The 14,160-nt window shown below is 37.9% G+C and overlaps 3 protein-coding genes across 3 annotated transcripts; all 3 read right to left on the bottom strand.

Moving 5' to 3' along the window:
- Positions 1-3,297: 3,297 nt before the first annotated feature.
- LOC139126198 (tyrosine-protein kinase receptor Tie-1-like) lies at positions 3,298-7,212 on the bottom strand. Its single transcript, XM_070692248.1, has 5 exons — positions 7,105-7,212; positions 5,594-5,704; positions 4,869-4,965; positions 4,544-4,643; positions 3,298-3,914 (listed from the first exon to the last, which is right to left on the bottom strand). Exons 3-5 carry the CDS (start codon positions 4,943-4,945, stop codon positions 3,861-3,863), a joined length of 231 nt encoding a protein of 76 aa, XP_070548349.1. The 5' UTR covers positions 4,946-4,965; positions 5,594-5,704; positions 7,105-7,212; the 3' UTR covers positions 3,298-3,860.
- On the bottom strand, positions 7,069-9,820 carry LOC139129169 (tyrosine kinase receptor Cad96Ca-like). Its single transcript, XM_070694818.1, has 5 exons — positions 9,771-9,820; positions 9,172-9,400; positions 8,106-8,216; positions 7,696-7,883; positions 7,069-7,212 (listed from the first exon to the last, which is right to left on the bottom strand). The coding sequence occupies exons 2-5, from the start codon at positions 9,323-9,325 to the stop codon at positions 7,069-7,071; spliced, it is 597 nt and encodes a 198-aa protein (XP_070550919.1). The 5' UTR covers positions 9,326-9,400; positions 9,771-9,820.
- Positions 9,821-10,417: 597 nt separating this feature from the next.
- On the bottom strand, positions 10,418-13,899 carry LOC139129182 (kin of IRRE-like protein 1). Its single transcript, XM_070694824.1, has 6 exons — positions 13,893-13,899; positions 12,924-13,199; positions 12,281-12,547; positions 11,596-11,855; positions 10,965-11,242; positions 10,418-10,574 (listed from the first exon to the last, which is right to left on the bottom strand). Exons 1-4 carry the CDS (start codon positions 13,897-13,899, stop codon positions 11,632-11,634), a joined length of 774 nt encoding a protein of 257 aa, XP_070550925.1. The 3' UTR covers positions 10,418-10,574; positions 10,965-11,242; positions 11,596-11,631.
- Between the last annotated feature and the right edge of the window lie 261 nt (positions 13,900-14,160).

Raw genomic sequence — 14,160 nt, forward strand, 5'->3', positions numbered from 1 at the left:
CATTGCTCTGTTTTCCATACCAACAGTAGTACACCTGAGAAACAGACATTGCTTAATACGCTTGTTAGGCAGGCTGGCATAGGCAGACTGGCATACTTATATATAACCCCCCCCCCCGTATTCCGAACGAGTGAGGCTGCGTCGCTGACGAGTGATTCCCGTGTAGCGGCCGTATCCCTCAGAGCCGTGGGCGAGGGGGATACGGCCGCTACACGGGGAATCACGAGTCAGCGACGCAGACACACGAGTGAGGAATACGGGGGGATTACATATTAATCACATGCATAAACCCAGTTTTCCGTGAATAAACCTTCCAGGAATGATAATTACTGGGAAAAAACGAGAGGGAGTATTTTACAAGAATTCATACGCTTGTGTTATGCGGTCGTGGCTGGGTCACAGCTGACTTGACTGCGGTCAGCTCAACATGTCGGGGCTGCTCCTATGGATAATTAGCGTCTCTCGTAGGGCTTTTTCTGTGCGAATCAAGCGGAAATAGGAAAGACTATGGATTTTTAATGCAAGGTATTTATTTGGTACTTACTATAACATCAATTTTAGTGAAAATTCATTCATAAAATTATTGGACGTACAAGCGGGACGTCGCGACATAGCCGCGGCTGGCGAGAACGGGTTATTTTTGTCAATATTCGAACATGATTCAAATAATTCTGCTTTGCAAATTTTGTATGAATTTTTAAAAATTAACAATTATTGTGTTTTACGAAATTGTCAATTGTATGTTTCACATTTTACGAATAAATGAGCGTGTTTAAATATAATGAAGAACAGTGTTCGGCTCTGACTCAATCGGTAAGACTACATACAAGCAACGAGTCTTTCTTAGCTCAGACGCGAGACGACGGAAGTTCAACAACAAGGTACAATACAGGAAACGTGATGCACAATATGCATGGACAAAACAATAGCTTGCACCTTTAAATGCACTGATAACATTGTGAACTTGTCGCTCTTGAAAAATAAAATAGCGTTTCTTCTGATGAGTCTCAAGTCCGGAGTATCGTCATTGCTGTCAGAAATAATGTACGCTCTTCGCTTCATCGGCTCGCCCCGGGGGCTCGACTGGTTGACTGCCGCGGCAGCATTGATCGTGATGTTGAACTTGAAACCCGTCAATGTTGCTTCAGAAAACATTCTTACTGCTGTAGGGATGATTGGTACGTGTCTTGGGTTATCGGCTATGCTTATTATGTTGTTTGATGGACATCGGGGGGGGGGGCAATTTTGACGAGGTAGACAACACAAAATGCCGGTAACATTACCATTAAATGTCAGCGGTGTACAAAATTAAATCAAACGTTTCATTCGAAATCAACGACGAAGAAACACAAATTCATAAACATTCTAGTATCGACGGTATTTTGTATTCTACACATATAATTTAATACTCCATATTTCCTTATGTTTCATTACCCTCCCACTTTTGCATTTCAGGGATTTGAAAATAAGTTCTGAACAGCTGATTTTGTTTACGTTTTAAAAGTAGTTCGGGTCCCATATCCACCACATGTGGAATATGGTTTCATCGTAGTCATATACCTAAAGTGTGACGTCATACTATAGGGATAACTGGGTCTATGTATGTGATAAAAAGAAATACCCACTAATAGTTTTCATCGAAAGTTCATTATTACTCGCCATTCGTGCAGTGAACTTGTAATTATTACATCGTCAGTGCAGCATATAGAGCGACACGTTCTCGAAGAGAAAAATAACAATAGCATGGTTTTGAACACTGCATGAAAACACAACAATCAGATAATTCAGATACCTGTATTATGGTATAATACACGTGAATTCACATGAGTCCACATGAATACCGGCTTGCTGAATACAAAACGTGGATTCTTGACTGTATTCATCTGTATATGCACTCTTCAGCTAAAATACAGGCAATAATCCGCGTTAATACAGTAGGTATTATAGGGTTTTTTATGCAGTGGAATGTAATACATGCCAGAGTATCTGTCGGTGTATCTCTGGTTTGCTCGCTTAACGATATGTGCGGAATGCCATACAAATCTATAAGACTGAGTACACGGTGTTATGCGCCTGAAAATTGAAAGATTCAAACTTTGGCTCGAATTTTGGTCCTATAAAAATCAGCGTAGTTGTTTGGTTCTAGACAAATGTGAAAAAGATGTCATCTACAAAGCAGTCATCATTGTGTTAAGTCTTTCTATGAGGAAAAAAGGGATTTTGAATTTTCACAAAGCCTGGTAATTTGTTTATTCACTCAAAGAACTTCACAACAAGCCATTGGTTGAGTTGTGGTAGAAACATCTATTTTAAAGGTTGACATGTTCAGTGAATATACATAACTTTACTACATGTTACAGAGATAGGAAAAAATGTTACTGAGTAAAATTTCAATCTCAGTGAAAACAAGAGTGATCATGATATTAGACACCGCCTTGTCCTGACTGGTGGAGATATGTTCGTCAGTACTTTCGTACCTAAAACCCTCGTATTCCCTTCCACTAAGCGTATCACTTTATATAAATTAAAAAATATCAACTCGATTTTGTAACTGACTTCCTGTATGCTTTCCACACTATAGTAGATGATCGAATTCGTACATAAGTGATAACACATTGGTGGATTGCCGAATGACCTTAATGATATATACTTTTATTGTCTATCAACGGCAAATAAGATCATATTTATGAGATTGGCAGGACAGATCATTTATTCACATCGCAAAAGTTATTTTAAGCATAGTTCCTTGTATGAAAATGTACATTTGCGTATCGTGCAAATATCCACTACGAATCATTGGTAAAGCCTTTTATTCAACATAAGTACCATATACTTGAGACATAAAAAACCGGGATATTTACAGACGACTGACCTGAGGTAAAACAACCTTGAACCTCTTTTCATGTACGTAAGCACATGACATATATTCTTAACACACCGGTCGACCGGACTAAATATTTTGCCCTCATCAATTTTCAGCATAAACGTTCAATTTAAGCAACGTTTTTTTCCGAGTAACTAAACAAAATTAGATAAAGTATATGTTGTCGAAATCGCTTAGTAGAAACGGTGAAACACTTAAATACAATACTGGCTTATAGACTTCGAAATTACTTCTCCAAAAATATTGTTCAACACTGTATAGATTAATTTGATATATTACTTTGTTCAAATCGGTATGTATGTATGTATGTTATGTATGTATGTATGTATGTATGTATGTATGTATGTATGTATGTATGTATGTATGTATGTATGTATGTATGTATGTATGTATGTATGTATGTATGTATGTATGTATGTATGTATGTATGTATGTATGTATGTATGTATGTATGTATGTATGTATGTATGTATGTATGTATGTATGTATGTATGTATGTATGTATGTATGTATGTATGTATGTATGTATGTATGTATGTATGTATAACTATTTATTGTAATAGCTTAGTAAAAATATAGTTGAGTCAGAATGCTAATTCTATAAAGCAAAGCATTATATAGGGATTCAACGAATACAATCTTCTGTATAATTGTCAAAGTATCATTATTGTACTAACGCATGGTAACCATGCATGTCATGTTTCAAAAAGAGTAAGTGCTGAAGTTGGACTCCAATCTTCTGGTAAAAGTATACTGTATATGAGTCGGAAGGTATAATCATGCAATTAATGAGATAAGGCAATAATAGAGAATCCATGAATAATTTCTTCTGTTTAATAACAAAGTTCCGGTATGATAATGACTATGCTAACTCAGAGTTACGTTATACGCATTCCAAAAGACAGGTTTATGTAGATCAAAGACAATGCGGGAGTTATAATTGAATCGTCTATTCCCAAATCATGGTAATGTTTCTTTACTCCGTAGCTGTAATCTTATCTTCATAAGCACCATTCATGTTGATGTAAACCTACGACAAACAAATAACAAACACATTAATTGAGAAAGAAAATAGATACACATAGTTATCAATGATAACCGGTTAAAACTGCAATTTTCAATCCCAGGTTCTCGCATTAGTGGAGCTCTCCTCCCAGTCAAACACTTGGCAAGTACGATGTTTAATTTCTATAACATTAATTACACAAACTGATCTTAAGCTTTTGTCACCTTCTGCAAATCCTGCAAACAGAGTTTATATAAGCGTTTGGTTGACGGTCGGTTCAATCAAATCGCCAACGGTCATTGATTCCCCACAACCAAAGTTCGAATTTCCTAAAAACGTGTCTTCAAGTCACGTTAGAATTTGAATATAACCACAGAGTTCGATCAGCAGCAGCTTCGTGTTGACCGCTTGGCAGTCTGTCTGCGTTTTTGCGGCCGGAAAAAAAAACAACTAAAAAGTGGCATTTTCTTGAGCCTGTGCCCGCGTGTTGTCTGTTTGGTGTCCACTTACACAATGAACGCCGCCATAGCTTCGCGTCCTTTTAAAGGGAGGCTACGCCTTTAAAACGTTTCACACTGTTCTCTAACCCTTCTTACTGTGACAAGTATTAATTGTGACAAGTATTAAGTCATCATGTCTCGAGTTACATTTACCTCTTTGTCAAGTTCCATTTCTTCCAATTCGCTAGCCAGCTCTTTGAACTTTGGCCTCCGTTTCGGCTTTTCGGACCAACATTTCATCACCAAGAGGTATCTAGAGAAGATTAGTAAACAGGCAGATTTGTATATCACGGCGTACAAACCAATCGCGTAAATTATAAGCAGGCCACAAAAAAAATTGAATTATGTTATTACCACACAACATGCAGAAGATTGAAGAAATATATTTTGTTAAGATTGCGTCCTCATTCTTTGGTCATTCTACAAGGGACCATCGACATTACAAAAGAATAAATCAATGAATATTATTCAAACTCACAGATCCCCATCGCAGTACTTGGGTTTGTTCATCCTACCCCCTTGCTTCAGATATGCTATAACCTCTTCATTAGTCATTCTGGGGTATGGAGTATGTCCTAAAATGTGTGTTACAAAAGAAAATATGTACAAATAATAATAATAATAATAATAATAATAATAATAATAATAATAATAATATAATAATAATAATAATAATAATAATAATAATAATAATATTTGGTTCTTATATAGCGCACATATCCACAAGTACATGTGATCAAGGCGCTTTACAATTATTATTACCCCTGGTCACTGAACCTAATATGATACCACTCAACTCCTTGGGGAGCAGATAACAGCTCACATGTGCAGCCAATAAGCGCAGCAGAGCTAAACGCACACACAACAACCTCTGTCCTACCAGGTACCCATCACTCCTGGGTGGGGAGAAGCAATGAGGAATAAAGTGCCTTGCCCAAGGACACAACACCACAGCCATGCCGGGGCTCGAACTCACCATCCTTTGATCGTGAGTCCACTGCTCTAGCCACTGGCACATGATGCCTCCATAAGAAGTTAAATCATACAGCAAACTTAAAATGAGTATAAACAGGTATATGCTGAAAGCTAATTGCCAAATTTCCATGTCCGACAATAAATGACCGATTTATTTAAAAACAACAAAACAAGTCACGATGTTTCAACATGTATTCTTGCAATACGAACATAATTGTTAAAACCTACCTACTGTTACTATCTCCCATATCACGACGCCCAATGACCAACATCACTCTTTGTTGAAAATTCAGACGCCTTGATTGCTTCTGGTGCCATCCATCGTACACGTAATGAACCCTATGATGAAAACCGCAGAATTCACGCTTTACAACAGAACTACTCAAATATTGTAAGTCATTTCAAAAGTTTAATGTATATATGTATATATGTGTATATATAATTACAATATATATATATATATATATATATATATATATATATATATATATATATATATATATATATATATATATATTACATTCCAAGTTCTATCCATATTGCAAGTTCTATCCGTAAACTAAACGACCAATCAATGTCTGTCCACAAGCAGTCTAATCACGTGCTAACTATAATTAAACACATACCTGACGCAATAAGCAAACGCATCTCAACTATATCCAGTGATAATGGTATCTTTGATAAACTCAAAGGTGAATACAATACGGCGCTAAAGGCAAGCGGATCCACCGATCAAATTGAATATGTCAAGACCAACAAATCAACGAGGAGAAACAAAAACAGGAAACGTCACGTCTTGTGGTTCAACCACCCCCCCCCCATTCATCAAGAACGTGGAAACTAATATCAGCAAGAATGTTATTCAACTCGTTGACAAACACTTTCCAAAGGGGCCTTAACTTAACAAGATCTTCCATAGGAACGCAATCAAAGTGAGTTTAAGCTGTATGAAGAATATGACAAGTTATATCAAATCGCATAATTAGAGGGTAATCGCCGGAGATCAGCGTAAGGATCAGCCAGCTGATTGTAACTGTCAAGTCAAAGGTGTGATTTACAAGGCCACAATATCAACGGAGGAAAACAAGGAGAAGTTTTACATCAGCCTCACTTATAACACCTTCAAGACGAGCTTCACTACCACATACAATCGTTCCGTAACGAAAAATATAAGAACAATACTGAGTTGTCAAATTATGTATAAAACTTTAAGAGTAAGGAGCAAGTCTTTGACATGTCGTGGACAATTATTGACAAAGCATCAAGTTACTCTAACATAAGCAAGCGATGTAATCTATGTATATCAGAAAAGCTACACATTATCAACGGTGACAAATCTACGCTATTAAACAAACGCTCTGAGTTGGTTTTTAAATGTCGCTACAAAAATCTATCTATCTCTCTATCTATCCCTCTATCCCTCTATCCCTCTATCTATCTATCTATCTATCTATCTATCTATCTATCTATCTATCTATATATCTGTCTATCTATCTATCGGTCGGTCTGTCTGTCTGTCTGTCTGTCTGTCTGTCTGTCTGTCTGTCTGTCCGTCTGTCTGTCCGTGCGTCCGTCCGTCCGTCCGTCCGTCCGTCCGTCCGTCCGTCCGTCCGTCCATCCATTCATCCATCCATCCATCCATCCATCCATCCATCCATCCATCCATCCATCCCATCCATCTATCTATCTATCTATCTATCTATTTATTCGATCAGAGTGTGCAGTTTTTGGTCACTTACTTCTTTGGCATTGTTATGAACTCGTGAACCTCGTCCAAAGTTTGTGACTTTACAAATTCTGCCGCCATTTACCATTACATTCCTGGCAGCGAGATCTCCATGAACGCACTGTGTAGAACAGATGGTCATATTTAGCAAAACGGTATATGTACAGGTAGGATCGACAACGTTTCAATCGAGTAGCATGATCGAAATCACTTAGCAGATGAATTTTCATCGAATTCAATTATGACATTTGCATTTGTATTTGCAGCCATGTTCATTTACTAATTACATTTTCCTTTTGTGTACTCATTCATTCTCCATACTGTTCAAAGAATACTTTTAGCCGGCCAATTTTGTCCTTCATATAGCAGGAAGATTTAAGTATCCGTCAGTTTTAATCATCCTGCAGTACGCCCGCCTTTGCAAATTTGAAACTTTCCAATTATGTCATATTCCTCAATTTCAACGCATCTTTACACATATTTATGTATTGCTTTGGAAAACATTTTTGATGATGTCTTTCAGAACGCTGTACCAAAACAAACGGTTACGCTGTAGTTATGTCCAACGTCAGTAGGATATAAAATTGACACAAATATAACTTACTTTCTTCGATGACAGATACTCCATCGCACTTGCGACTTGTCCAGCGAAGATGATGAGGTCACCGCTAGTCAGGACGGGGGACGTTTCTCCAGCTTCCAGGTAGTCGGTCGCGATACATTCACGAGATTTTCTCAAATACTGCTGCAGGTTGCCGAGTTCCATATAATCAAACAGCATGTACACATCATCTTTAGTAAAAAAAGATAAAAGATAACGAAATGGCGACAAAATCGAACGAGAGCAGTAAAATGTTAAAGCCAGGTGTAATGTGTAGACACAGAATCACGACACATCGATATATGCAATACGTAAATGATCGGCGTCATATACGTGTACGGATTAATATTGCCAACAATATCGCTGAAATTTAGTTTGATGTTTTTCTCGACGGTGTTGGAAGCTACACTAACCTGTTTTGGTACAACATCCTACCAAAGACAATATGTGTTTGTGACGACCAATATTTTTCAGTAAGCCTAATTCATCCAGCAGACGCTTTCTGTCTTCTCCAGTAGCATTATCTAGTCGAGGAATCACAGAAACAGAACTGATTGACATAAAGATTAATCCTCTGGGGACAGGCTATGACTTAAGGTTCCAAGACAAGAAATTTGAATTTTTTAATCTAACAATTCTCTAACGGTTAATAAGCTCAGAACCCTGTAAAGTATACATTTTCTGAAAGCCTAGATATACGGGAACATTTTGGTAACCACAGTGTCTCCATTGTTTACATAACTACCACGTGACACGGTAATTTGCATAACCTTTCAAAAAACGGTTTTCCCTATGTTTTGTCTCAATACTTCAAAATATCTGACTCAAACTTGCTGAAATGCAAGCTGTCACAACGCTCTTCCAAAGTGTGTCTCAGATTTTTTATATCTTGCTTAGTTTTTTTGGTGCACAATTTTAAAGAAACCAACTATGCTTAAATTCACTGCTCTGGAAGTTTTTCTGGCATAACAACTGTTGTAGAAGGTTTAAGAAAATTCTGAGACACACTTTTGAAGACCCTCCAGAAAGCTTGCACTCACACAAATTTCAGCCACATATCTCAAAGCATTGAAACAAAACATAGGGAAAACCGATTTTTGAAAGGTTATGCAAATTACCTGTCACGTGATAGTTATGTAAACAATGGTGACACTATGGTAATCAAACTGTTTCCCTGTATCTAGGCTTTCCGAAAATATACAATTTACGGGGGTTCTGAGCTAATTAAACGCTAGAGAACTGTTGTTTAAAATGGTCAATTTCTTGTCTTGCAACCTCAACATTTTATGTGATGTGAGATATACTGGGATAATTTCAAAGCCCTTTACATTTAAACATCTGTCTGTCTTTATGTCTATCTATCTGTCTGTGTCTGTCTGTGGGAATGTCTCTCTCTGTAACACATAAGAACACACACTCACAGACAATTCACATCACCAGATCACATGATCAAATCATAGTATATTAGGTGCATATTACCTTTGAGAGTCTTCAAGGCTACTATTGTCGGTCCCTCTATGCCTGCAAGTCCCCATGCTTCAGCTTTGGCAACTTTTCCAAATGTACCTTCGCCGATGATACCTTTCTGGTGGACCTTTTCTTTCGGGAACTCGAGGAGGATTTCAATAGGCATCTCGTACTCGAAATCAGCGTAAGAATACGGACGAAACGAAACGGGACGAGCTTTAATACTTGAATAGACATTAGGCTGTTGATATAAGGCCAATTTCGATTATCAAATATGGAATTCTTTTGAACGAAAAGTTACCCCAAACAAGTGCCATAGTTGTCCACCAAGTTGCGAGGTGACTTTTCAGTCCGTGGTATTTGATTAATATATTGTCTAGATGTACCGCTCATAAAATAACGACATGGCCGTTAACCAATCATGGAAGATTTACAACTCGCTTCAATGAGTAGTGATTTTACGGAAACAAAGATTACAAGCGCTATCAGTCATACGATCATACATTTCCAATGTTTTTGTAGGTAGGATGGACGCCATTTACGAGAAATCATGCAAAGGTTTTTTCGTGATAATATTATATTATTAAGTGTTAATGATAACAACGACGAACCTCATGCACAGCCTTGAACTCTATGTCTTGATAGTTGTGTTCGTCTTCTTCCAGCTGTATAGTTTTGACAAATAAAGCTACTTTGACACTTTTATAGCAACATCGAAGTTAAGTATTTTATATACTTTATGCTTCTATTCAACCGGGGCATCGAACTTAACAGTTTCGAAAGTTACTAATTATGTAAAATGTCTTTATATGACGAATTAAACTGGCCACCAGTCGCTTGGCTTTCTCTTCAGAGCACTGACTGTCCGGTCATTCAACGATATTCCAAAACAGTACTCGACAGCGTACGCCAATTTTGGCTCATGTTTGGTAGCTTCACTCGTTAAACACAATTGATACGTATAAAAATTCACCTTCTGTAAAGTCCAGAGAACGAATACGCCAAAGTGTAATTAGAATAAAGAAGAAATATTGTGGTTGTTATCTTAGCAGGGCAGTTGTTTTACACTCGCCGCCTTATAGGTTGGTGATTTTGTCACCAGACTTGAAAAGCTACGTCACGGTTAAGGCCACGTGTTTACAAAGGCTTGCGATGAATAAACCGTGTGACTAAATTGTTGCCTCCGTCAATAATCAGGTTGTGCGGATTAAATTCCAATGGGATAAGGCGATGTGTTAAAAATAGATCTTACCTTATCTCTGCAGACAGATTTTGGTCTCCCCACCGTTTTCTTTCTTCTTCTCCTCCTTCTGATGACAATAGCAAGGACAACACAAATGCAACCGCAGAAACAATGCCACATAATACAGAAGCTGTTATAGTTGATACAATGGATGAACTTGAAGATGATGTAACTAGCAGAAGTAAGACAAAATACAACGAATAATTTTTAAAAAGCCAAAGAATATGATCGAGTTGCCATTTTGTGCGAGCGAAATATTGCAATAAGCTAGAGAACACAGGCAGCAGTTCAGGGCACTGTTTTGACTGAAACCTGTTACAAACTTCGATCAAATACCGTGCACAGATTGTTTATCGCACTGTGATATCACAGCAATTGTACATATTTGCCACTTGAATTTTTTTTTCTTTCTGTTTAAATTCACCTTAATGTTTGAAATTTCAGAAAATGGACAAGGTTTTAAGTACTAATATCAAATACATATTCTTATATTTACAGTAATTCTACTTCAAAAATCAAAGAAAGTGTGTAGCGAACAATTAGGTAAATGGTATTCCCTTACCGTGTGTCTCATGCTCTGAGTCATTTACGTTAAGTTGGATCTCATGTTCGTCCACCCCGATATAATTTTCTGCAGTGCACACATACAATCCCATGTCACCGTCATTCACTGCGGGGATCAGCAATCTACTACCGTCACCCCTGGCTCAAGTTCTACGCCATTCTTCGTCCACGTGATATCCGCTGGAGGGTAGGCGTCCGCGTTGCAGTGAAGAGTCACAGGTGACCCAGAGGCGACAGTGATCTCCTCGTTTTCCGGGTTTGTTATAATTGGTCTATCTGCAATGTTGTTTTTACATATTTTTCTTGATTGCTTACCGACGCCACATAATACAACAATATCCGATAAGCTAATGTGTTTTGCCACTGATTTTAAGTAGGCAAGTGACCGTTAGTATGCCTTTTAATATAACCATTTGTGAATTAATAAGGTCAATGTACTAATTATGAGATTCAGTTTTAACAACATAACCCTCAACGTTTAGTTGTGCTTAAAACTCTGCAGACTAGTTTTCCCGCTCTTAATGGTAACGGCAATGCGTGGCCTGTTTAAACTAAATGATCTATCTAATAAGTAATATTCCACGTTTTACGTCACTATTAAAAAGATGTCAAATACCTTTTGAACTTACATTGAACAATTAGCTGAAATGACTTTGAGCTTATTGTCATGGAACCATTCCAAAATCTATTGGACGCTTCACAATATAAACACCGCTCTGCTGTCGGTGAACTTCTTCACATGTCAGTATTCCGCCGTCTGTTAAGCAGCCTGTATCGTTCATCCACGTAACATTTGCTAACGGATTGGCGTGGGCGGAGCAGATGACAGTAAAGTTCCCGTCCTCGATCACGATAATTTGTTCATTGAAATTGTTAATTTCTGGTGCATCTATTGTAAAGAGATAAAATAATTATGGCTGCAATTTATTCCTTTTCACACTGTGGATGAAAAAAATCAAGATAGAATTTTGCTCAAGTCAGCAGAATTCATCAAAACGTCGTTCGGTGCTTCGGTTTAGAACTACACACTCATTGAAATCAGTCAACAGTCACCACATAACTGTGATGCAAAAACGAGGAGAACCATATACGACAGGGAGAATTTTTTCGCAGTGAAATCGGAAAGGCTGCCAAAAGCATTTTACGTAATGTTCGAACTAGTACTTCAACTTATGTTGTCAACAATGCGTTTCAGTAAGCGTTCGGATCTCTGTGCTTGAAAACGTGTATATCTGTGTTGAATATTTCGCAAGAACACGTTTAAGTATTCACTCATGTGTAGTAATTACAGAGCAAGAACGCCGCGGTACTTACACTGTACATCCACAAAGATGGACGAATTTCCATACCCAATGTGTCCGTTGAAATATGTATTATTGGCGTGACATGTATACGTTCCAGCGTCTGATATCGCTGAGTTTGTGATGACCAGTGTTTGGCTATTGCTGACGATGTCATCATTGGGATCGATCCAAACAATATCCCCTGCAGGATTAGCATCAACAATGCAGCGTGCGAGGTAGACATCGCCCTCTATCGCTGTACCACCGTTACTGTCTTCTATTCGTACCAACGGTTCATCTGAAATGTTCCATGATTGGTTGTTTGAAATTGTTAATTTCAAAAAATAGTTTTGATGTATTGAAGCTTGTCTTCCCTTTATTTAATGGAATAAAATACTAATACATTTTGCACCTTTTAAAATCGCGTCAACGTATTTTAATGCCTTGAAATAATAGTTCCTCCGTATCTGTCTCTATATGTCTGTCTCTGTCTCTGTCTCGGCCTCTCTTTCACTCTCTTAGTATGTTTGTCTGTCTCTCTCTGTCTCTATGTGTCTGTCTCTCTGCCTGTCTTTGTTTCTCTCTCTCTCAAATTTCTCTGCTCGTTTCTTTCCTTTGTTTGCTTTTGTCTGCATTTTAAAGACAAGCAGAAGAGCCTGCTGTTTATAACTTACAGTGAATATTAACGTCATATGACACATTTCCTCGTCCGGTACTGTTATCAAAATACATATTTTCAACCACACACATGTACGTCCCGTTGTCTTGCCTGGTGACATTGCCAATCAGCAATAACCCGCCATTTGCCATCCGTCCATCAGGTCCTAACCAGTAAAAGTCATGTACAACTTCAGGATTACCAAACTCTGTAATTTCACAGACAGCAAACACCTTGTCGCCTTCCAATACTGGTCCGGTCGTCTTGTTTGTCACGGCTACTGCCGCAGGGTCTGTTAATATCAAAAAGGTAAGGAGATAATAAGATCGTAAGGAAGTATTTCAGTGTACAACAGTTAGGTAAGAATGACTTTTCTGAACTGTAGTAATTACATTGGTTTTTTCACCTAGATTAATTACTTACATACTGTGCGGCTTCAGCTGAACGTTTCTCCATCTCAGAATGCCGTGCAAACCATCCCCCACACAGAATGCATCGTACGGGAGGGTCAGTAAAAATTATTTACTTTTTGCATTGCGTTAATTGTCCCACTTACTTGAAAACAATTCTGTAGAACCTGAACTAAGATAATGATAGATGTATAGCAGAAAGTTTACCAGAGGAAAATTTTATTGGCCTCTAAGTTTGCAATACTTGATCATAATCTTCCTCTATATTAGGAATATGGACATTAATAAACATAGGAACAGTGAACAATAGAATTTGAAGGCTTGGTAAAGATTACAATATCGAACTAAGAGTAGTTTGAAATAATCCTACTCTAAAATATATTATTTTTGATTATTTGTGTTAGTCATGTGGACTATGGGGATGGGGTTTCGGCTCACTTCGCGCTGAGTGATGTAATTTGCCAAATATACCCTCCCTGCGGACGTTTAATTCTAATTTTAATGCTTAACCAAGATTTTGAAAAAATGGGGTTGGGTCTCTTGATTAGTAAAACAGAGCTCTTAACAGTAAATACCTGACATGGGATTTTAAATAATAGAAGATCTTCTTTTAAGAATTCATTTCCTTCTAGGCTGTAACTCTACCAATAAAGCTAGACAACAGTATTTGCCTATTTGCCAAATTGAGCATCCTAGCACCACGTTAGGGCTGGGATGAGGTTTAAGTTGGTTAAGACCTTAGAGCGTCAATATAGGCATCGTGAGGGTGGAATAGGATGGGGGACTACCAGGCCAAATTTCACGGGCAAATAGCCATTTTTGGCGACCCCCTGAGCAGGAGAC

This window comes from Ptychodera flava, chromosome 3 (genome assembly GCF_041260155.1).
Source record: "Ptychodera flava strain L36383 chromosome 3, AS_Pfla_20210202, whole genome shotgun sequence".
In the NCBI taxonomy this organism is placed as follows: Eukaryota; Metazoa; Hemichordata; class Enteropneusta; family Ptychoderidae; genus Ptychodera; species Ptychodera flava.

What these genes read in the sequence shown, in the direction of transcription:
- LOC139129169 (XM_070694818.1), bottom strand. Translation starts at nt 9,325, where the DNA reads ATGCCTATTGAAATCCTCCTCGAGTTCCCGAAAGAAAAGGTCCACCAG. An exon ending in AGCCTTGAAGACTCTCAAAG is followed by an intron (nt 8,217 to 9,171) that starts GTAATATGCACC and finishes TTCCTCGACTAG; the next exon opens with ATAATGCTACTGGAGAAGAC. An exon ending in AGTATCTGTCATCGAAGAAA is followed by an intron (nt 7,213 to 7,695) that starts GTAAGTTATATT and finishes TGTTCTACACAG; the next exon opens with TGCGTTCATGGAGATCTCGC.
- LOC139129182 (XM_070694824.1), bottom strand. An exon ending in ATATGACGTTAATATTCACT is followed by an intron (nt 12,548 to 12,923) that starts GTAAGTTATAAA and finishes GGAACATTTCAG; the next exon opens with ATGAACCGTTGGTACGAATA. An exon ending in CATCTTTGTGGATGTACAGT is followed by an intron (nt 11,856 to 12,280) that starts GTAAGTACCGCG and finishes TCTTTACAATAG; the next exon opens with ATGCACCAGAAATTAACAAT.
- LOC139126198 (XM_070692248.1), bottom strand. Translation starts at nt 4,945, where the DNA reads ATGACTAATGAAGAGGTTATAGCATATCTGAAGCAAGGGGGTAGGATG. An exon ending in AAGTACTGCGATGGGGATCT is followed by an intron (nt 4,644 to 4,868) that starts GTGAGTTTGAAT and finishes AATCTTCTCTAG; the next exon opens with ATACCTCTTGGTGATGAAAT. An exon ending in AAATGGAACTTGACAAAGAG is followed by an intron (nt 3,915 to 4,543) that starts GTAAATGTAACT and finishes TGTTTGTCGTAG; the next exon opens with GTTTACATCAACATGAATGG.